The following is a 24,526-nucleotide window of genomic DNA, read 5'->3' as shown; positions in this document are numbered from 1 at the left end:
AGAGGTGTTGAATGGGAAGAGGGTCAATGTTATGGATATACTGAAACAACTGTCTTTTGGGAATTTCCTTTTAGGATTTGTTTTAGTATTCAAAATAGGCTTTAGGAAATTAACCTTCATGGAACCCTTTGTTGAAGTGAGTTACTATTTCTGTCCGTAAGATCAAAGATCTAGAGTGATAGTTATGGGACAGAAGCTGGGGAAGAAGTTGGTGTTCTTCTTTTTATTTTTCTGGACTACACATTTCTGATCGTTACTGTAAAACTGGATTACAGTCTTTGTATGTACCTTGGATTTGGAATGTTTTCTGCAGCCTTGAAATAAAATATAGTGCTTTTTTCCCTCTAATGTTAGGATTTTTAAATCAGAGCTCTATTATGGTGCAAATTATTTGCCATTTTGGCCTCACTAATTGTAATAATTCCTGTAGTTCTTAGATTACAAGTAAAAGTTCAGATACAAAGTTGGTCAGTGAAAATATACTAAAAAGTCATTTCCTTCTGAGGATCTGAAGTTACATTTCTTTCTTCACGTATAAATCTTAGAACTCTGAGTTGTTTGTAGAGTGATGTGTTATACAGAAGCTATTGAGGTTCTCATAGTAGCCAGTTTTTTTCACTAAACAATTTGGGTTTGGTGATTTTTTTGCTCTTAACCAAGGGTATGCAGAACATGAGAGAGTGGTGATAAATCAAATAGACATGAATCTGAAACAGAAGACCAGAGAGAAAAATTTCTTCCAGCTTTCCATCTTTGAAAGATCTCTTTTTATACCTTAAAAATTAATGTTTAAAAATTCTCTTGGTACTTGAGTAAATAAAGTCTTCTAGGCTAGCAGATGTAGAAAAATATTTACCAAATAGTGAAAGACATTTTAAATTTAATAGAAAATGAGGTCCTCTTAACAGTTGCAGACTTTTTTAAGTAATGATATGAATTATAAAAATGGATTGAAAATATGTCTTTGTTTTAGTAATGTAATTGTATAATTTATGTTACCTTTTTTACATGCAGCTGAGAAATCAATAAAATTGTATAAGCTGGTAGGTGTGTTTCTCTTTCTTAATAAGAACAGAATTAAAGTTAAAAAAAATAAAATATACATAGCTTATATATATTATATATATATTATATATATATATTACATATAAATATATATATATATAAAATATATATAACTTATAACCCTTATGTAATGGCACTGTCACGGTCTCCTAAGTATTAGTGGATTTTGTTTCTTTCTTATTCAGTGCTAAGGTTTTGGTCAAATGAAGAAGAAGCTCAATTTTTGTCTAAATGTTCGTTTTAAAGCATGGCCTATCTGCTCCTCATTTTTCTGTTTTGCTTTTTTTCCCTCTGTCTGGAGTTCTTTTAATTCATAAACTTCACTTTTGCTAGTAATAGGTGGAAATTACATCTGTTTGCAACTACATATGGCCTAATTTATGCAAAATGAGCAACAGAAAATTTAAGGAACAGTCAGCAAAAGCATGGGAAACAGCTTTGTCTTTACTTTTGTCAAACTGTGCTTGTTTGCTGTATGAGGAGTTGCACTTTTTCTGAAATAAAAGCTTGATATTTGTAGTTTTAGATTTAATCGTACAAAGGATGAGTTCATAGTACATTATGAAAAGTATCATATTATGTATAGAAAGAAATAAAATGTATATGCCCATTTTTCTGTTTCCTTCAAATACTAGAGTTACTAGGGTTTACTTGTTTAATTTTAATTAACATTTTATTGAGGTCGTAGAAACAAGTGATAATTGTACAGAATTCTTTCTTCTCTATTGAAATAAGTATTTGTCTTAACAGTATGTTCAAACTGCTGCAAGTCAGTTTGTCAGAATTTTACTAATTGTAAAGGATGTGCAAAGTAAAACCTTCAGTCAGTCTTGAGAAAGATGTCTTCTTCATCAAGCTTTGTTGATTGAAGGTCTTCCGTCCCAGTCCCTGTAGGAGGGCATCACATTGGCAAGCCAAGGACCTACCCTGTTAAACCAAGACTGTTGATAAATGATGGAGAATTGCTTGGCAAGCTCCTCTGCCAGTTCCCTCAGTACTCTTGGATGGATCCCATCCGGCCCCATAGACTTTTGAGTGTCCAGGTATTGTATCAGGCCATTAACTGCTTCTTCCTGGATTATGGGGAGTTTATTCTGCTCTCTATCCCTATCTTCCAGTTCAGGGGTCTGAATACCCTGAGGGTAACTGGTCTGACCATTAAAGACATTGTAGGCAATAAGAGTCTCAACCTCTTCCTTGGTGGCCATCCAAGGGGGTTCTTCATTGAAGATCCTCCTGGCTCTCTTTTTTCCTTTTAATGTATTTGTAAAACACTTTTTTTGTCATCTGTTATAACAATGTTCAGATTGAGTTCTAACTGGGTTTTTGCTTTTCTAATTTTCTATCTTCATATCCTAACAAGATGCCTGTACTCTTCTTGAGTTGCCTGTCCTTTCTTCCAGAGGTGGTAAACTCAACTTTTTTTCCTGGGGCCTAGTGAAAGCTCCCTGTTCAGCCAGGCTGATTGTTTTCCCCACCAGTGTCTTTCTTGGCTCAGGGGGACACCCTGCTCCTGCACCTTTAAGATCTTCAAGAATGCCCAGGCTTCCCAGTCCCCTTTGCCCTTCAGGACTCCCTGGGGGTTGTCTCAACCACTGTTCTGAATAGCCCAAAGTCTGCCCTTGGGAAATCTGGAGTCGTTTTTGCTGCCCCCCCCTCCTTGATTCACCAAGAATCAAGAATTTTATCATTTGATGGTCACTAAGCCTGAGATGGCCTCTGACCACTACATCTCTCACATATTCTTTATTTGTAAACACCTGATCTAGCAAGGCATGCCCCCTGGTAGGCTGATTTACCACGTGTCAGAAAGTTACCTCCTACACCAGGAACCTCCTAGACTGTTCCCTCTGGTGTGTGGTACTTTCACCAAATGTCTGGTAAATTGAAATCCACCATAAGAACAAGGACTCATGACTGTGAAACCTCTGCTAGCTGCTTGTAGAATGCCTCATCTGCCTCTTCATCCTGGTTGGGTGGTCTGTAGCAGATTTCCAGCTGCCTTATTGGCCTTTCCCCTTACCCATAAGCACTCGACCTAATCATCACATGTGTTGAGCTCTACACAGTCAAAACACAGTTCCTAACATAGAGGGCAAGCCCACCACCTCTCCTTCCCTTTCTCTCCCCTCTGATCAATTTACAGCCATCCATTGCAACACTTCAGTTGTGAGAGGCATCCCACCATATTTCTTTGATGGTGACTAAGTCATAGCTGTCCTGCTGTACAGTGTCTTCAAGCTCCTCTTGTTTGCTCATGCTGAGTGGACTGGTGTAGATGCACCTGAGTTGGACTATTCATGCCACCCCCAAAACTGACATGCCACCCCTAGGCTCATCTCTAGTGAGCTTAGTTTTATCACCTTCCCCCTTCTAATCTTAATTTAAAGCCCTTTTAATGAGCCTTGAGAACTCATGAGCTAAAATCCTTTTCCTCCTTTGAGTCAGTTCCTTTCCTCAGTGATAATGTTAGGATGCTACCCTCCAGCTGCCTTTGTCTGGCACAGCTGTTGCAAGGAGAATGTTTGTCCCCAGCCTTAAAGCACTGTGGAGGAGGTTTGGGCTGAAGCATTTCACTTTGTGTTTACCATAGACTGCCACAACAGGAATATTGCTTTTGCTTATGCTAAGCTAACATTATGCCTTGTGGTTGCAACGCAGTGAGGTGTGATCACAGGTGCCTAATGAAAACTCAGCTGACAAGTAGTAATTTATCAAGCCATGGTAACTTGACTGCTTTTGATCATGTACACACAAGTCCACTCTTTGACTTCAGAGATGTGACTTAGAGGTAGCTGGTACCAGTGAAAATGTGTTTTGGTCTGAACAGGTTTTGTAACGGGGCCAAGGTGAACAGTGTGCACAAGTATTATGTTGTGCCAAGGAATCGCTGTGAATTAATTAATAGCTGGGAAGGGTCTTGGAATTCAGTGACTTCATGAAATGACAACTGCCTTAAGTAACACTGTGATCTAGACTTACCATCTATTTTTTGTGTAAGACTTCAATTTTACCACAACATTTGTGCTCTCAGTGCAGTGGATATGTGTTGTACATTTACAATATAGAGATACTTCCCAGATGCAGTTTTCAACTAAGAATTCTTTATTCACAGAATATGCAGAAGAAGATTTTATTTCTCTTATTTGATAAGCCAGTAATACATACCAACTTGAATTTCAACATGAAGAAGTCAGGACATAAAATATTTTGTCAAGGAATTTGGACAGCATGTGACATACAAAATACTGTAGTAAAATATATTACTGCAGAAAATAATGTCTGTATTAAACAGCCATTGCTAAGACGGCAGATTTGGATTTGGAAGTTGTGATTGTATGAAAATGTTTAATTAACACTTTGAGGTCTGGTTTTGATTAAGCATTTGGATCATTTACAAAAGCCAGATTATTCACTGTGCTCACATTGCTGTAGTATTGGAAATGTGTTTTTCTGGGAAGTTTTATGTAAATTATTTGCCCTGCTTCTGATTTTTTTTATTCATATTATAACTGTACTATCATTCTCTACATTTTGCAGCAGCTTCTTTAAGTGAGCTAGAGAGTGTCATTACAATGAAAAAGTCAGAAATGGAGCTTTTGCAGGAAAAATTGAAAAAAACAAGTCTTATCTTAGCAGAATAATTTGAATGCTACGTATACTCTGGAAAGCATTAGTAAAAGGTCTGGAAGAAAGCAGGAGGTAGAACAGTGTTCCTGTCTCATGTATTTGTGTCTAAGTCAGGCTGGTAAAGCCAAACATTTTTGCTCAGGGGTCCACATAATTTTAATATCTGTTGATGCTGCTTATAATTCTGGAAGCTTTTTTGAGTGGTGGTTGTGTTATCTGCCAAAGACTTGTTAAAATAGCTGTTGGGAGTAGAAGGTTTTACCTTATTAAATACTGAATAAGGGATTCCTAATTAAAAGAAATATTTGAAGGATAAATTCTTTGTAGATTTGTTAAAATGAATATTTATCAGGTATTTTGCGGTGTTTATCAGAATGACCACCTTTCCCTGGAAAGAAAATGAGACAATTATAAACTGTTATTACTGTGATTTCTTTCTTTTTTTTTTTTTTTAAATGGAAAATTAAAAAAAATCTTAATTTTGAGGTTTTGATGTAATATTTTTTCTATGAAGATTGTCTTTTTGAAGTTTATACTTTCAGCTTTTATTAATTTTCATAGTACCAGACTTCTGTTTTCATCATGACTTGCTTTTAAATTTAGGTACCACATAACTAATGGCTCTAAACTATAGCTAATAAAATAGATCCACATATAAACCTATGAGTTAAATTGATGTATTAAATTAGCTGAAGTTATGATGTTTTTCAGCGTATTTGGCAGTCATTTTTTTCTTGTGATTTTATGAAGCATGGAAAACTTGGAAATATCAAGGAAGCAAATAAGAATATTTGTGTGGTATGAAATAAGTGTGAACCATCATGTTCTGCTTCCTTTGAAATTTCCCAGTTTTCTCACATTTGATATCTCTTAATATTTCCCTGGAAAACTGTATGGCTTGTTCTTTCTCAATGTACAGTATATTCCTCTCGGGAAAATGTGTTAAAGAAAGCACAAAATGCTGCACAGACATTGTAGACTGAAGCATAGAAGGTGAGAAACAGCCCTGCCAACACCAAGGTTAGAGGAGGTGGAGATTGAGAGGGTGCTGCAAGTTCTGTAGTAGGTATTTCTCCATGCAGCCCATGGAGAGCATCACCATGAAGCAGACATCCACACTGTACCTTGTGGAGCAGCTCATGGCAGGTGTGGTGTACTCAGAAACCACAGCGTGTGGAAGAGGGTCCATGGAATAGGAATAGATTCTTTTGACAGACACTGTGGCCCACTCTGGAGCAGGTCCCCACGCCATGGAGAGGCCCTGTGATGGACCAGGGACAAAATGTGAAGAGGAAAAGAGTGGGTGAGAGGACCTGTTATGGACTGACTGTAACCACCCCATTCCCTTGTCCTGTTCAGTAGGAGGTTGAGGAGCCAGGAGTGTAGTTTAGCCTAGGAAGCAGGGTTGGGGGGAAAAGGTGTTGACTTAGTATTTTCTTTATTTCTTACTGCACAATTTTATTTTAAGTGGCAATAACTTAAATTAATTTTCTCCAAGTCATGCCTGCCCATGATGGTGAATGGTAACCAATCTTAATTTCTTTTTTTCAACCCGTGGCCTTTTTCATCCTATGTGCTCCCTCTGTCCTGGTGAGGAAGGAGAGTAAGTGAGCAGGTTGTTGGGTGCTTGACTCTTTGCCAAAGTAAGCCCACCACAATTTCATTTCTTGCTTCCTCTGAATAATGTAAATGAGTGTACTGTGTTTGTCATGAACTGATCGCTGTGTCAGGAATAAAGTAATTATACTACCTTGGGTAAAAAGATACAGCAAAACAAATAAATACAAACTTTAAATTCCTCTTTTGGAGAATGCATTCCTGTTTTTTGGTAAGTAGATCCCAAACATGCTCCTTTAATACTCAGGGCTATTTGATATGTGTACTTTTTCACATGTGAATGCAGTCTTTAATAAAACTTCTGAGAACTAAATGGACAGGCTACAGATCCTTTGTAAGGTAAGAAGGTAAGGTAAGGTACCTTACCTAAATCTTACCTTTGTAAGGTAAGATTTAGGTAAGAAAGTGAGAGGTGCCAGATTTAACATAACAAAATACACAGATAGAATAGAAAAGGTAGTATTGTTTTTACTGTTTTTCTCTTGCAGTAAAATATCTTCCCGTTGCCTTTTTGATCAGTCCTGTATGATGAAAGTATTCATGACTGAAATTATTAGCACATGATTTCACAGGAAGATTATGTTGAATATACAGTTCTTGTTTTACAGTGGTTATCCTTTTGGCTTCATGAAGACTCTTGTGTTAATCTTTCATTCTCACCACTCCCCTCTTACCTGCATTCCCAAGATACAAAGAAGTAGGCATGGAATTACTTCTGATCAGAATGACACTGGTTTGATTAATTCTTGCTCTCAAAAGCCAAATATTTTGAAAGAAGAAATAGTTGTAAAGGTGTTAAAAAGAACGGTCTGGGACAAAACAAATTTGCCAACATTGTGATAAACTGGGATGTGTGGCCATGTGACTGTGTGTTTGGTTCTGCAGAATGCAATGGTACAGGCTTCTATATGCTATAGTTATTGTTGTGAACTTAGTGAGCTGTGTGTGATTTCTGTTGCATAATTGAACTTACCGTTCATATATATCTGCTGTCTGATTTAGTAACAAAGTCCTTGGGTGTTTTATAGCTAAGCGTTCCTACTGTACAGTGTACGGGCGTTATAATTACTTTTTATTGATACACATCCTACAGTATTCTTCTAAATTTATAATTTCAAGATATTAAAAGGCATGAGTTAACTTGCTGTACTGAGAAGGTTCCTGATGAAACAATGAGTCAAGAATTTGTAATTTTTCATCTCCAAAAAGCCATGCCTGTGTCTTTTCAGCCTCTGGCTCAGCTTCAACAAAGTTTGTTTCTTCAGCTGGTAAGAGCCATGAGGATTTATAACCACTGTCTTCAATCCTGTACCCTGGCAGGCATTAATCTGACCTCATTGTGCAGGAAGGTTCCCCGAGACATTTCAGTGACTGTTCTAGAATTCCTTTTATGCTTTTCTATAGACTTGTTTTGAGATTTTACCAATGCAAAACCTCTTGAATTCAAAACCTGCTTAATTCCAGCTTCACCCCATAGTGTCTGTCATGGTGCAAATGGGTTACAGAAGGTGGTTCAGAATGAGGCATCTTTTCTGCTGGCTCTACTTCTGTTAAAAGCTAATGTGTGTCACATCCAACTATTTCTTTACGTTAAATTTTCTGTCATGACGTTTCATATCTGTTAATATTACAAAGCCTGTTAATTTTCTGCCTTTCTGCTATTTGGTATAATCTTCTGTGTTTTAGGATTATTTGATGAAAAATCTATGTTGTTAATCTTTACTGACCTGGATTAACATAATTTGTTCACCTTACTCCTAAATATGTAGGAAATCCTGACAACATTATTATTTGTGTATAAATTCAATACGGATATGTCTAAATTTAATGAAATTGAAAGAAAATTGAGGATTCAATTAAAAATTAAGTGCTTTAACCTCATAGTCTGCAGTTGTTAGAAGGGTATTACAGATGCCATCTTCCACACAGTTTTGGAGCAACCCCAAGCATTCAATCTACAGCGTATTTTGCTACACAATCTCTTCTGTCTTGGTAGGAAAATTAAAATGTTTGCCTTTTTAGCAAAGATTGGACTGAACTACCTGTGTACTCCTGTAAAACCTAGACCCTTCTCTCCACAGACCTGTAGTATCAGCACTATGCCGGTAAAAACATATGCAAATAGAATTTTTCTTCACCAGTCATCACCAATCCTGCCTATTCTCACAAGGAATTATTTCCATGTCCATGAATAGTTGGAGGTGGGTTTTTTTGTTTGGTTGGGTTTTTTGTTTGTTTTTTTGTTTGGTTTTTGTTTTGTTTTTTTTTCCCCATACTTTGGCCCTTTGGAAAAGATTCACTGTACAATCCCAGGTAGCTATGTATAGTATCTGTATACTCATTGTATCTGATCACCTTCACTTAAACCAGCAAGACTATGAATTTTACATGTTCTGTATTTTTTCCTCTTTTCTCCATAAAGTCTCTCTACCTACTTATCCTTAGCATTCTGGTCCTGGTTGTTCCACTCCTATCCTTTGTACTTATGTTAGGCAAGAAATGCAGTGCTTTGACCTTCTATTCCTGGTTTCAGAGAAATAATGTATTTTCACAGTCTTTTGTATGTAAACATAATGTATAACTGGGAAACATTTCTTGAAATATAAGACATTCAGATTTCTGAGAAAAATTTGTATGGGTGTGCATCAATTAGAAAATGTGGAAGATGGGAATTTCATTTAAGTTCTTGTATTTATTCAAGAAATCTGGAACTGTAAAAAAATCAGTTTATTTCTATGTTGGCCTTGATGTTCTGCTTCAGACACCTGAAAGAGATCAATTTGGCTTTTTGCAATGTTGAAGTCTTTTGTTATTGATACCAGCATCTATTAACTGAAATAAATGTTTAGATATCTATACTGGAATTTGTAGAAAAAATTATAATCAATAACCTTACTGTTTCCATTATGTTTTCTTTTTGCCATTCCATGCAGATTTTTATTTTTATATAACTCATTATTAGTATTCAAAATTACTTCTTTAATTCTGGTAACATAAAACCTTAGACTTGGAAAAATTGTTTTAAATTTTCATTTAAACTGCCTTGTAGTTACTTCTGTTATACAAATGAATGGGTAGCAATATACAAAATATGTCCACTTGGCATTCAGATTTAAAATGTAAAAGAATTCTTTCCATTTGCTATTTTTAATTTAGGTTTGTTTGGTGTTTTTTTTCCCCCCACCTCATTCAGGCATATTGCAGAAGTAAAATAAACCAAAAAAACAAATGAGAGAAACACCTTGGCAATACTTAAATTCTGAAATATACAATACTATTTTCTAGTATTTCATGGTATTTTTTTCTCCTATACACTGAAAGTGTGATATACAGTGACTTATAAACATTTAATACTGGAAGGTAGTAGGAAAGGAAAAAAAAAACCAAAAACAGTTGCTGATTAAGATTCCTCTTAAGATACATCTGGTGGAAAAATAAAAGCGTAGAAATATGTTGTATCCGAGAAGACTTTTAATCTGTATTCCTTTTGTCAGTTATTTTACAGTAAAAATGGCAACATGCAACAATAACCAAAATTAATCTTAAGTTTCTTACTTCATGTGTTTACATGAAAGCTTATTGGTATTAAGTGTGTGTTAGCATAACTGTCCTTAACCAAAGTTATTCAGAAAATCAGAAAGTCTAATTTGATGATCTGTCTTGCTTTGCCATAAGGACATATGACATAGAATGAACAAGAAAGCTGCCCAGTTTAAGTGTTAGTTTCACAAATTCTTTCTCCAGATTGCTATATGAAGCTGTACATAATATAAACACATATTCTTGTCTCTAGTTAGTCACATTATAGTTAATGACCATATGGTCATTATGGTATAAGATCTACTGTCTGTTGTATTTATATTCCTCAAGCATATTGTTCCTTCAACTTCACAGTGTGTTAAACTATTTCAAAGGGAAAAAAATCCTTTCCCTCTTGTTTCTGGTTGTCCTATCAAGTGTAACCTTGGACCCTTATAGAGCAATTAGATCAGCCTCTATCCCCTCCTTTGTAATGAGGTTTCTTGCATTTCTGAGTCTATAACCCTTTAGTCTTCCCTAATGGGACATCATTATTCTGAAAGAAACAATGTAAATGTAAATGAATATTCTCATTAACGAGTCACAGAGAAACCTTTAGTGGTAGCGCTGTGGTAATTCTGCTTGTTATTTCTCTGGTATTCCATGCAGATTTTTTTTTTTTATAATTCATTATTAGTATTCAAAATTACTTCTTTAATTCTGCATGTCTTTCATAATCCGGTGTTCCAACTAGTTCAACCATGTCCTTGTTTTATTCTCCAGGAACCACCTGTGAAACGTTCAAGGTCTCTGTCCCCAAAGAGCTCTTTCAGAGAGCCAGAGGAGCTAAGGAGGCTTAAAATAGCTGAAAGGAAGATTGAAAACTTAGAGAAGACACTACAGATAAAGGTGAACATTAAAAACATAAATAAATCCTCTAGCTGTACACTTGCATTGGTAAAGATATACCAAAATAAAGACATTTTAAAAAATGCAAAATGCTCTCTCATATTGTCATGGACTGTAAGTGTGTTAGCATAACAGAGCACTCTCCATTCTTTTGCCATTTTCCTTTACTGGTAGGAATCTTGTGTTGGTGCTCCTGCAGGCCAACAGAAACCTAATTGGAGCCGTCATCAATAATATGTGCTTGTTAAATGCATTTTCAAAACTTGTGTCTGAGCATATTCTGGGAAGTTCATGTGTTCCTATAGAAATAAAGTGAAGCAGAAAATAATTTTTTTTTTTTTTTTTTGGTATAGTGAAGTCAGCATCTTAAAATGTTTAGGTTAAGTTCTTAGATCAGATTTACCCCTCAAGCTCTTAGAAGTTATGGCTCAGAAGCTGAAGAAGTTTTATAGGGTTTTTTTGTTTGTTTTTGTTAGTCTGACATTTTACTTCAAAAAGAGTACCTTCTGGATGACTCGTGGTTTCAAATTACCCTTTGAATGAAAACCCAACCCCCAAATCATATTTTCTTAAATTTTTTAAATTTGTACACCCTGCCTTTTCTCTTTCCCTTTTCCCATTCCCTCATTTTTAATGTTCATTCAAAGTTAGAGAATTTGGAAGATATTTTCAGTATGTGTAGCATGCAGAACTGGCTATATTGAACATGCTGTGATAAATGTCAGGTAAGTGAAAAAATGGGGGGAGTCCTGTGCACCATAGTTCTGAGCTCCTCCCACATACAAAAAGTGCAGCTTATATTTTAAGACAAACGCAACAGTTCATCATCCTGTATACTTCAGAAAATTTATTGTAGTCTCTTAATGCTCATGGAGTGGATGTACTGGTAAGATGACTTAGACTTCAAATTCAGACTTTCAGGTCATCTTGCTCCTTGTTCCTGGGTGTCAGAGTCCTACCAGCTCTACCCATGAGCTGGCCCTTTGTCAGGCCTTCTGTTTGTTACTCTTACTTAGTGAGCCTGCCAACCAACTGCTGCTACAGATTACTCTTGCCCAGTAAAGCACAGCTCCTCCCACTTGGTCACACCTGGCTGAATATGAGCCAGCAGTGTGCCCAGGTGGCCAAGAAAGCCAACAGCATCCAATCTTATATCAGACATAGTGTGGCTAGCAGGACTAGGGTAGTGATTGTTCAGCTGTACTCAGCAGTGATGAGGCTGCACCTTGAATACTGTGTTGAGTTCTGGGCCCCTCACTACAAGAAGGACACTGAGGTGCTGGAGCATTTCCAAAGGGCAACAAAACTGCTCAGGTGTTTGGAGTTCAGGTCATATGAGGAGCTTCTGAGGGAACTAGAGTTGTTTAGTCTAGAGGAATGGAGGCTCAGGGGAGACCTTGCTCTCTACAACTACCTGGAAGGAGGCTGTAGTAAAAGGGTGTTGGTCTCTACTCCAAAGAAGCAAGTAATAGAATGAGAGGAAAATTACATGAGGGGAGGTTTAGAATTGGGTATTAGGATAAATACCTTCACTGAAAGGCTTGTCAGGTATTAGAACAAGCCGCCCAGGGAATTGGTGGAGTCACCATGCCTGGAGGTATTTAAGAAATGGTGCTTAGGGACATGGTATAGTGGAAGACTTGACAGTGTTAAGTTCAGGATTGGACTTCATGATCTTAAAGGTCTTTTTCAAACAAAATGATTCTATAATTCTATGGTTATTCTGTTCTATTTCTGTAAATATATAGAAAACTGTATAGAATACAGTTTAGTTAATAAAAATTATAATGTAATTCGATTAGAGACAAGCAGAACTAACTGAGATTATGGAAATGACATTGTAAATTTGTGGTGCTGAAGCACTTAATAATTCAATAAACGAGAGTGATTAGGACAGGTAATTGTCTAATTGCTATTTCTGTGAGAGCAGAACAACTGATAAGGGAAGGGGGTATTTGTGACGGAATGGATAATGGATCAGGTAAGCAACAGTAGATTCATAAATACGAAAGGCCAAATTCTACACTTGGTTGCATCTCTGAAAGGGCATTGACACTAATAAACTTCCAAGGATTTATGCTGAAGATGTTATTTTCCAGTACCTTACCAGACTTGATCACTTTTCATTAGCAATATCAAACAATACCAGAATAATGATTTCATGAATATTTCTCAAAACTCCAGTATCTATAATTGGGTTCTTTGAAAAATTTCCTATTGTAGTGTCTAGCAAAGCTTGGAAATAGTCTCTGTGTCCTTTGTCATAAATTTATCTTGCTATTTGTGTATTCTTTTTAATTTAATTGTAGTATCTATGAGTCACTTAAAATCAGTCAAAAGTACTCTTTAAAGGATTCTACATTTATATTTGTATCTGATTTAGAGGTTGTTTCAGGTATAAAACTCTACCATTTGGGGAAAATCCTTAATGATAAGGTCACTTCAGTAGCTTCTTCTATTCTAAATCACTTTTTCAGTTGCTTCAGTCACTCAAAAAAAACTTTTGGAATTTTATGTGTTGTAGCATCTGAAATTTTAACTGGTACTTTTCAGCTTTTACTGTGTATCATGAAAGCTGGGCTACATTTTAGAACCCAAGCTTATTCTAGGTACTTTGTAGTTAACATTATTGTAGAAGCCCTTGACTACTTTTTCATAGTGGGATTTAATTTTTGTTGCTTACAGCTCTAACTCTTGGTGTATCTTATTTATTGACTAATTCTAAAAAGCCTTCCTTACGTATAAGCAAGTAAATACATGCAAATAAAGAATTGTGATTTACTTAGATATTAAGGAACATGTTCTGTAGTTACTCCACAAGAGCTCACATTGAGCTGGAAATGAAGCACTGAGGGCAAATTTTACTGCAGGATAATATCGAGTGAATTATTTATTGCTGTGTGCAGGAATTTGTCTTGCTTTATACTATGAAATGTCCTTTTCTTTATGTTAATTTTTTTTTCAGAGTATAGAAATATCACTCAGGGAAATCTTTTTTGAAACTTTCATGAGTTTACCTTGGGTATAAATAAAGGTATATCTTATTTTTCATTTTGTGAGAGTATATTTTTTCATACGTTTTTGATCAGATAAAAGCTATTGCAAAATTTTTTTCTATTTCTTGTTTGTTACATAACTGGAGGACAAAGAGTGTTGCAAGTTTATATAAATTTACATAAGTAAATTAATATATGAGGAAGTCCTGAATCTTTTCAAATTTAAGTGTTTTAACGTGGACTTGTTTGGCCATCATTTCCCTTGAAAACACACAGTTTAGGAGTTCAGAGGAAAAGGCTGAGCCAACAATCAGGGTATGTAATTTTAGGTGTAGCAGCCCATAGTACTCATAAGATGAAGACTGGCATTTTGGTGGGAAATTTTTTAAGCATGGAAAAAATATTTAAGTAAATTTTTCAAAATCAGCAAAATTTGCTAGGATAGCACTATGAAAAATTTTACCTCATAGATTGTGTTTGTTCTATTTAGGTTTATGTGGCTTTTAATAATAACTTAAACAGATCTTTTGTTTCATGTCATCTGTGTGAAAGTCTCTTATATTTTGCCCAATTCTAATTTTGTTTTTCTGTTGCAATACAGACTCAAGAAACTGATGAGCTAAGAGCAGCCCATGAAAACAGCAAAGAGAGGCTGCAGATGTTACAGACCAACTACAGAGCACTAAAAGAGCAATTAAAGCAGTGGGAAGAGGGTGATAGCAGGTAAGTTACATAGCTCATTAAAAACATTTCCCTTACACAAGGAATCTGAACAGAAGTATTATATAGGTATTCGAAAGAGAATTTGATTTGAAGGAAGGAGCTACTCTGTGGTGATCAAGACTTCATCCTTTGTTAGAGCAGCATACATGGCATACCTCTTATATGAGAAAAATTACAGTTGAAACCAAGAGTAAAATATGTTGAGATGACAACTTGACTTACTTTATTTAGGATCTCATTGTGAGCCTAAAACTGGGCAGCTAGGGCTGCTCATTTGTTTCTTATTTGTCTATTGTTTTTGTCTATTGTCTATATGTCTTTCTTATTTATCTGTTGTTTCTGGTCATTCTACAAAAATATTGCAGCTATATATATTTATGAAAAGAAGAAAGACTCAAAATTTATTTCTAAATTGAAAAAAAATTATACTCTCTATAAAATCTATAATATATAGTGTTCTATTTACAATTATAACTTAAATCCTATAGAGAACAGTGAAAATTTAATGCAGAAATTATTTTACTTTCAACTCTTTAGCATTGAGATAGAATTTCTGGTAAAAAAACACATTTGGAGGTATGAAGACCTTTCTTATGACTTTAGCTATCAGATACTGGTAAGGTACAGTTTTTCAGGCCTTGTTTCAAAAGAGTAATTTGAGCATGTCCTTACATCGTAGTGTCTTTAGTAGGACATAGGTGTGCACCTACAGCTTAGTAACAAACATGTATATTAAAAATATTTTTTTATTAATTGGTCAATAGTGACAAATCTTGACATAAACTTTTTAACTCTGTCTAACCAAAAACAGACATTGAAATTGCTGCAAAACTGGTAGTTGTTCAGAGAGCTCAGGGTGAATTAAAGCATTCTACTGTGAATGATAAGCTGTCCCTGATATATAAATAGTGCTTTGGCCTATTCAAGTACATGTGTATTGCTTTGTAATACTATGGCATTTCCTTAAGAATGGTAAGAAATGTGGATGAAAATACTAATAAAGAGAAAATCTGCTACAGGCATTGGTAGTACAGGTAGATTTTTTTAAATATCAAAGCATAAATAATGAATAGATTTGTTTAAATTATAATGAAAATGTTTTGCTTATTTAGGAATAACATGGATGATTTTATCTTCTAGCTTACTGCTTTAAATTCAGTGTAAGCTGGAAGAGTATAATGGTAGTTACTTTATGCAATTAAATTATTTAATTCTGTGTGTAAAGCTAAGCTGGCATTTGTGGTCCACTGAGAGTCTAAGGCTGAAAATATACAAAATTCAATGTAGATAGGGACAGTAAAATCAAACTTGATATACAGTGGAGCACTGAGTGTTCTACTTCTGATAGTTCAAAAAAAATTGAAGGAAGAAAAGGTAAAGAGAGACAAAATCAACTGCTCTTTCTGTTTAAAGTAAATGAGACCTGCTTGTGTACTGTCAGGAATGTATTTGGAAAAAGTAGATCTTGGGAAAGTATAATACTAAACCTTTATTTATTCATCTGTTTTTTAATCTATAAATTCATGTGAGGTGCAAATTGTAGGGTTTTGATAATTTTTGTCATGAGAATAGAACTGTATTAAGCCATCACACTAAATGGGATTCGTTTTCCTTTTTGAGGATGCTTAAACAAACAAATGTAGCCAAGACACAAAAAACAAGTCTGGAAATCTTTATACCTTACACTGTTATTTTGATGTCTCAAAAAGCTTTATATTATGTGTGTAAAGTTGTGCAATTATAAACTTAATGTCAGGCACTTGGGTGGCACTTCAGAGTGAGGGAGAACCCCATTCTTTCTGATTTCTCATAGCTTAGATTCTGTTATCATGATGGTACCTGATGGGACTTAATCCACATGTCACTGTATGTACAACTTCCACTAACATATGACTGCAAAGATGATGGAGGCCTTATGAGGTTACCATGTTCTCTGAGAGGTTATTTCTGTGCCCAACAGGAACCCCAGAGAGATTTAAATAAGTTTTAAAATTATTTTAAATACATCTTTTTTCTTTTATACCATTAAACACATAAAAAATACTTAAATGACAGAAAACCTGTGAGATATTTTAGTTTTCTTTTTCTGTGTTTCTAACTTCAGTATACTTCTTCCTCTTGCATCATTTTAGCCACAGATAGCTTATTCTTACATAGACAGTAGATTTAAAAACATGCACAGACATTTTGATTTAGGAGGGGCATTTGTGCAACTCCCAGATTGGTTTGCAGGGTCCTTAAGGCATCTGGTGGCTCTCCCTTTTTTTTTCCAAGTGATTTTGTGACTGTTTCACTTTCTGATTTCTCATATCAGTACTGTAAGGAATGTTGACACAATGAATGCATGTGGCACTGCTCTGCCACATGTCATTTGAAAGCCAAATGCTATACTAGTACAATTGCTATAGTGCTATACTAGTACAATTTCTGTCTGAATGAAACTACATAACTGAACTTCTGTATAACAATGTGTTTAAGATTTCATGCCTCGCAGAATGTATACTTCATATAAGATTTGTATTCAGTACATACTTCAGTTTGAATTCTTTCTGAAAGCAAAGGTACTTTTAAAATTCTAGTGGTCCTAAAGCATGTAAACATTTAAAACCAAACAATCTCTTTTTACTCAGAAACAGGGCGGAAAGTGGTGTAAGTAAATGCCAGCATGCAGACCCCTGTCAGCTTTGTGAGGAGGATTGTGATGCTGTGTGGAACGAACTCGCTTTTTTCAAAAGAGAGCACAAAAAGCTGTTGATTGAAAAGTAAGCATGTTTCTTAAATTGTATTTATATAAAGAAAGAGTCCTATTTTTTCTGAAGGTAGTAGTTTGCAGGCCATATAAGGAGGAATTCACCACCTAATTCCAAGATAAAACCATCTTCTACCAAAAGCAGAAAACATCAGCTTTTTTTTTTTTTGCTTTTTTTTTTTTTTTTTTCCCTCCTCTCTTAAATCAGTGACAAGTTACAAGTTTGCTAGCACTAACAGAAACTGTATTCCATGATCTAGGGATTGTGTTAATTAATGTGGCTCTCATCTGTTGGAGGTGTCGCTCTTCATTAGCCTGTATTTTACACACTGCCGTGCTTCATTTTTGGAATGAGGTGGTGAGGGGATAACCTAGCCAGCCATCCTTGTTTGATCTCTGTGATACATACGCAATGCAGAATGCCTCAGCTCTCTTGGTTCCCTGCCCTGTCCTGCTAATCCCAGCTGAGCTCATTATGGTGTAGCCTTGCTGCTACTCCTGGAGCCAGAGCTGTCCAAGCTAATTACTGGTAGCAGCAGAGCTGCCTGTTAAGGGTCTGGTGTGGATCTGCTAACATGGTCCTTGGTAGTGACCTGCAAAAAGCACGAGGGATTTGCTCTCTTTCTTGCTGTGCACAGCCTGTCCTTTGGGTTTAGTGCTGATCCCTTCACACAGCTCTTTTAGCTGTAGTAAGTGTAAAACTTGGTGAAGGAAACTCTTACTTTAGAAAACATACAGTTTGCTGCTTTGATCTCATAATTCAGAGGCTATTATACTCAGCCAGGCAAAGTAAGAAAATGTCCTTTTATACTAGACAAAAGGAAGTTAGTATGGTATAATTAGGCCTCTGCTGTTTAACACTTCTGTAAGTCGAGTTTTTTTATTTTTATTTAAGAATCAAGACATCATAGAAACTTTTATTCAGACTTGGGTTTTGGCAGCATTAAAGAAAATGTTTTCCCAATGGGTCACAATGTAAACTGATTTTGAGGAGATACCATGAAGGCAGCTATCACAGAATTTCCACATCAGCAAACTATTTTGTAGTATGTAAGTTGCCCATAAGCTGCTTTAGTTACAGTATTGCCAGTAACTGTGTTACATGGGGTATTCTTTATCCTCCAGTTACAATTGTGTGGCTGTTCTTATTGTTTCATTATCACATCCTTCTTGTCTGGTTTGAAACTATCACAACAAATGATCACATGTACTTGGTTTATTCTGATTTAGATGTAGCAAAAAGCACTTGCAGGTAATTGCAGTTCTAATTTTCCTTCCATCACTAATCCACCCCTCTACCACACATAACAGTAACTCAGGAACAACAACATGCCTCTGCTTTTCGCCCAAAGCTGTGAAAGAAAGGTTGTTGATGGATTGTGCACATCCTAAATGTTGGTGAACTTGCACTGTTTTTCTGTGTCTTCTGTTCAGCCATGCTTATAGGAAATGCTCTGATGCCTGGTACATTGCAGATCAGTGGCCTTGACTAGATTTTGTTAAAGGGCCACAAGAAAACAGTTGAAGCACTTCAAAATACAGGATTTTTATGTACAAACGAGTTCTTAAAAGTCTGCATTGTACACAGTGCACCAGTGTGATCATTAAGATGAAGTCCTTGTGTGGGCTTAGGTGCTTTTTGCTCCTTGTAGGCAATGTAGCTTATTTTTAGTTGAAGGAAGGAAAGATTGAAAACTCGTATGTTTTTTTAATATCTTTTAACAATGTCTGTCTCTAATAATGACTGTCTTTAAATTGCTGAAGCAAGTCAGCATTTCAAGATCTGAGCTAATTTTCTGAAGAAAATTTACACTAAATTTAGTGTACTTTTTAGATATTTGGATAGGACTTCTTTATATTGCATGTGTTCTTTCTTAAACTCTGTGGATAAAGACATGGTCTACAGAGTTGTACCAGTTACATTATTGTGTGATTTTACAAGGAGTGTAAGTAAATCAGGTTATAGCCCATAGTCCCTATTGTTGCATTTAATTTCATAGACCTTACTGGGTGTTAGCTTAAATTGATTTAGGACATGTATAAGCCAAGTCCAGTGCCACATTGCTTAAAAAAGTGTCTGTGTAAGAATTTTTGTTTTGCTTTAAGTCTGTTTTAACTTAAGTATGTTTAATTTATGTCTGTGACCAGATCAGAGAGTAAATGTTAAGGAAGAAGGAGTATTTTTTGTTACTGTTTTACCTGTAAGGAAGATTTTCTTTCCTTACCCTCTTCTCTCTCCCTCTCTTCTTTCCTGGGGTAGAACAATGATGTAAAATGTCTAACATTGCTCTGAAAATAGATAGGTAATAAATAGATTATAGGATAAAACCCAGGAAAGATAGATTATTTTTAATCCAGGCTATTAACTGCTCTGTCTTGTCTTACTTTCTATAGAACTATATTGACAGATATGTATTTCACCATTTACATCCCACATTAATTTCAATTCTTTATCTATATTATTTGTTTTTTGCTGAAATTCAGGCTATGTTAGCATGAAGTATGTCCAATTAAACTGCTACTTGATTGTAAGATAATTTTAAAACACTTTGGCATTTCCATATTAAATTTTTGTTTGCTGGAGTGTGAGGTTACCCCACCCCTTTGGTTTTTTGTACAAACTTTGGAAAAGTACACTTGACTGTATATAAACTATTGTTGCAGCTTTACAATTTTACATCTTTTGTTCTGGATTATTTTGTGGCAGCTCTTGTACATGATACCAGCAACCCTGAATTAGTTGTTGTAGTACATTCTTCAAAACAATGATTTATAATGACTTGTTTCACTGCTGTCTGGAAATTCATTCTCCTTATGGTATGGCTATATGCACCTAGGGGTGCATATTGTCTCTAGGACTTTTCTTACTTGTGTCCACCAGATTTTGTGATTTCCTGCTTCCCACCTAACAGATTAATTTCGGGACTTACTGTGTTTGGAAATCAGATGTACTGGTGTCTTTTCATGTCTGCAGGTGTTTGTTCAAAATCTAAGCAGTATTATCAAATCTTCATAAGCAGCCTGAAGTACTTCAGTACTTCTCATAAATGGTAGGACTGTGCAATAATGAAAACATGCAGTCATACTATTAAACATTCTTCCATAATGTATAAGCAGGGAATGGAAGAATTACAGTTGCATTAATGATAGAATTTGGACATTGTCAGGGACAAAAATAGCAGAGGGGGTTTGGAGAAAGGTAAAGACTCTTAAGTTAGCTTTCATTTGTAAATCTTGCATGGAAGTATTGCCTGTCTTGCTGTTGAATCCCAGTGATTTCTGCAGGTTGTCTGAGTATTATAGAAATTAAATACTGTACTGTTGGTAAGCACACTGCCTGTGAGAGTGCTATGTTTTTCTTATCCCTATTGCCTAGACAAAAATTCTAAATCATCTAGATGACAATGCCTGATTTATCAGCCTACAGTTATATATGGATGTATAAAAGATAAAGAAGTACTAAGTGTATCTTGTAAAACTCTTCTGAATGTTTAGAGTAAGAAGCCTATGAACCTACAATCCTTAACACCAGGGCACACCAAAGATGGTAGTGTAAGCTGTCAGGCTGTTGTGTTAAGAGAGTAACACGGCAGTGGTGAATACACATTTCTCTCCCAAAACCTTCTGTGGAGTTCCTAGGAATTATGTGAAGGGCAGCACTGCTTGGTGCTTGCTGGCAAAAGCTGAATTGGGAATGTAATGATAATTGTCTGTTTTCTTTGTGTGGTGTTTATTTTAGAAGGGACATACATTTTCAAGTTTAGTTATTTCAGCTTTGTTGATACCATATAGAACTGAATTTTCAAAAGTAGGTAGATAGATTTTCTTTGAAGTCTGCAAATAATACTTTAAAATTATTAAGCATGTTCATGTATTCTTGCACTATCTCTTCAACTCTTTCCTAAAATGTGCAGTTTTGAAATTTGAAAACTGTGCTGTGAAGCAAAGAGAACCTTTATTGTGGTCTAGAATCATCTTTGTGTTTAACTACTTGGTTCTCTAGCTGTGTAAAGCAGAATATGCATATACATACACAAGCTTAACCTTTCTTAGTATTTTTTAGATATTTTTTTCTAATTTGTGAAGAATTGAGAATGCATTGGAGCAAGAAGTATCATTTTCTTTGCTTTTTTTCAAGCACAATCACGTGAGAATAATCATGGAACTGTCAAAAAATTTCCAAAACTCAAGTGTCGGTCTAAGAAATTGATTTTCAGTTTTTTAATTTGCACTATTGGAAACCAGGTCCATGCTAAGAACCATAAAGTGTGATAGAGACTTCATTGTACTGGGCATCTGAGGTTTATATGTAAGTTAAAAGCTCTGATACAGCAATAAAGCTCCTGATATTAATGGAGTAGAATCACAGAATTGTGCAGTTGGAAAGGGCTTCTAAGATCACTGTGTCCAACTGTCAACATCCACCCACGAATAAAATAAATGTCAGTATCTGTATCACCCACTAGAGCATGTCCTGAAGTGCCTTATCTGTATGGTTTTCTAATACTTTTCTAATACCATTCTGATGTCTGACTACTCTCTCAGCAGAGAGTTTCTTCCTCTGATCTAGTCTAAAATATCCGTGGTGCAACTTCAGGGCATTACTTGTCCCAGGAAACTGATGAGAGGGCAAGATGAAATGGGTTAAAGTTGTGCCGGGTGAGGTTTAAGTTAGATATTAGGAAGAATTCTTTACTGAGAGTGTGGTGAGCCAGTGGAATGGGCTGTCCAGGAAGGTGGTGGAGTTACCATCGCTGGGGGTGTTCAAGAAGCATTTGGATGTGGCACTTCAGGATAAGGTTTAGTGGTTGTGGTAGCTGGATTACAATTGGACTCAATGATCTTGAAGGTCTTTTCCAACCTTAATGGTTCTATGATTTCCCCTACTCTTACCATTATTCAATTTAGAGAACAGGCCAGAACCCACCTCCCTACAATCTACTTTTAGGTAGTTGTAGAGAGCAAGAAAGTCTCCTCTCAGCCTAACCTAAACATTCCCTCTTCCCTCAGCCACTCATGGGGCTTCCCTCATTCCCTCATAGGACTTGTTCTCCGGGCCCTTTACCAGCATTTTGCCATTCTCTGAACTCACTGAGTTAATGACACTGATACCCCAGTAATGACCCTTCAGGTTGAATCCTTTCTAAACTAACCACAGGTAAACACTGTTTATGGGATCATTCTGATAGTCTTTTTATAAAAGAATTAAAAAATAAAATTTAATAATAAGTATAATTCAAACAATGAATCATTAATTTTTTAAAACATATTTTGGTTAATCAGCTAGATTTTATGCTACAGTAAAAGAAATAGAAGCTTACTAAATGATAGATTAAATGGTAGATTAAATTTTAGTCATGGGTTTCTACCTTTTGCCAGCTAGTTTATGCTGCACGTTGAAACTACTTTAGTCACTTGACAATCTTTTGGTTTTCAGTTACTTAGATTGAAATATATCTCAAAACTCACTCTTGACATCTATGACACTGTTTACTTTTTGTTGTGCGAAAGAGACTCTGGATCAGTGTATGGGGAGTTGCTTTTATTCTTTTTTGTTCCTGAATGTGTGTTGTAAATCAGAGAGACTTTACTTAGCAGCAACAGATACCGCTTCCTGCAATTTTCATCCATCCTCTAAGTGACTGAATTGGGAAACAAGAAAAATAAAGATGTATTCCTGGGAAGTGAATGGACAAAGTAAGATGGATAGCTCAATGACTCTGTGTATTCAAATATTCCATTTCCTTGGTTAATTAAGACTATAGTTTTCTTTGTGTAAACTGTAACTTTACAATTTTTTTCCTGTAAAGGATTTTCTGTAAATTATACTGGATAGTTTGAACGTTCATAAAATGTAAGTAAAGCTAGTACTTTTTGCTTTACTCTTCTGTTGGCAGCATTATCCCCAGACATATGTAATGGTTTTTGCTCTCTCACATAGTCTAGATCAAACACCTGCTCCCAGGTTTACTTTCACCTCCCAGGGCTGTCAGTTGACACATAAATATACAGACCCATGAAAAGAGCATATTTTGCCCTTACTCCAGGCAAATGTTCTTGAATCATTATGCAGTAGGAACAAAGTGAAGAATTCCTGTCAGAGTCGTATTTCACATGTGAAAATCAGAAAAAGTTTCTTCCAGCTTGGTTCTCATGACTAAACAATTTTTGAATTGTAGAAAATTAAAACTGGTGTTGGCATTGTGACGTATTGGATTCCCTATCACAGAATCACAGTATCACAGAATGTTAGGGGGTAGAAAAGACCTTGAAATATCATCAGTCCTAATTTATGGCAGTCTCATATTTTCTGTATGAGCTTTTTACAAAAGTATGTACAATGTGCATGTGAGTTCTACTTTGATTTTACAGAGTAGAATTTTTACCTTTTGAAGACTCATGAACAGAAAGTAAAATTTGGATTTGCTTACCTAGAAGACCTTTCTCTGTTGATCTGCTGTCTTTCTTCTCAAGTTCCATTCTTTTCTGAGGGAAAAAAACCAGAGCTGCTTCTGCTGTCCTGTGTTCCTTGCAAGGATTATTAGGCTGTTTGGCTTGGGCTTTGAATAAGAAAAAATTCCTGGCACTTTTTTGACCTGGTGTTTTTAAAACTTACATATTTTGGTTATTGTAATAAGTATCACTACTCTCCCTTTTTAAGAACCCTGATAAAGAGCATGCAAAGCTTACTTAGCAGGCTTTTTCTGTCTGATTTTCTTCTTAATTTGGCTTTTCAGTCTTTAAAAATCTTCTATGGCTGTGAAGGAAAACATTTAAAAACGCAATAGTTAACCTCTTGGACTCAGAGGAAGGCTTCCCTGACTGCAGAAGCTCCTGAACTAGCCCCCTGATAGCTGTCCACACCAGCAACAGTATGCATTAAGAGATTGTGGCTGGTTCTGCTGATTTCTCCAAAGAGTCATCCTGCTGCAGTCTTACAACATGTAATCCTTGGGAAGGAGTCGGTTTCCTCAGTGGGTTATTCCTTCTTATGTATTCAGCTCTATTAGAAATGAGATTCTCTGCTTGGTTTTATTTTGCAGATAAAATTCCCTGGGACAAATGGAAAAAAAAGTCTTATTGTTTGTTTGTATGTTTATTTTAGACTGCCATGAGCCAGCTCTCTTAATTCCTTTTATCTGTATGCAGAGGAGTGTAGGAGTCTCCTGCTGGCCCCTGCCTGTGAATGCTGAAAGCTTCTGATGAGCAATGACTGAGTTATGGGACGTGTATTACTCAGGAGACAGTGTTTTGGTAGGGGACTAACTGGAGTCCTCTGGCAGTGGCTTAACCTAGGGTTGGCAACTCTCGGGGGAAG

At 35.9% G+C, this 24,526-nt stretch overlaps 1 protein-coding gene across 1 annotated transcript in view; it reads left to right on the top strand.

Moving 5' to 3' along the window:
- CNTLN (centlein) overlaps positions 1-24,526 on the top strand; it is a 178,812-nt gene that overhangs the window by 75,987 nt on the left and 78,299 nt on the right. The window contains 5 exon segments of the mRNA XM_030467597.1: positions 4,609-4,705; positions 4,707-4,767; positions 10,615-10,675; positions 14,336-14,459; positions 17,096-17,221. Coding sequence (XP_030323457.1) covers positions 4,609-4,705; positions 4,707-4,767; positions 10,615-10,675; positions 14,336-14,459; positions 17,096-17,221 — 469 coding nt within the window.

Source organism: Calypte anna, chromosome Z, assembly GCF_003957555.1.
Source record: "Calypte anna isolate BGI_N300 chromosome Z, bCalAnn1_v1.p, whole genome shotgun sequence".
Lineage (NCBI taxonomy): Eukaryota > Metazoa > Chordata > Aves > Apodiformes > Trochilidae > Calypte > Calypte anna.
This window is presented reverse-complemented; position numbering and strand designations above follow the sequence as displayed.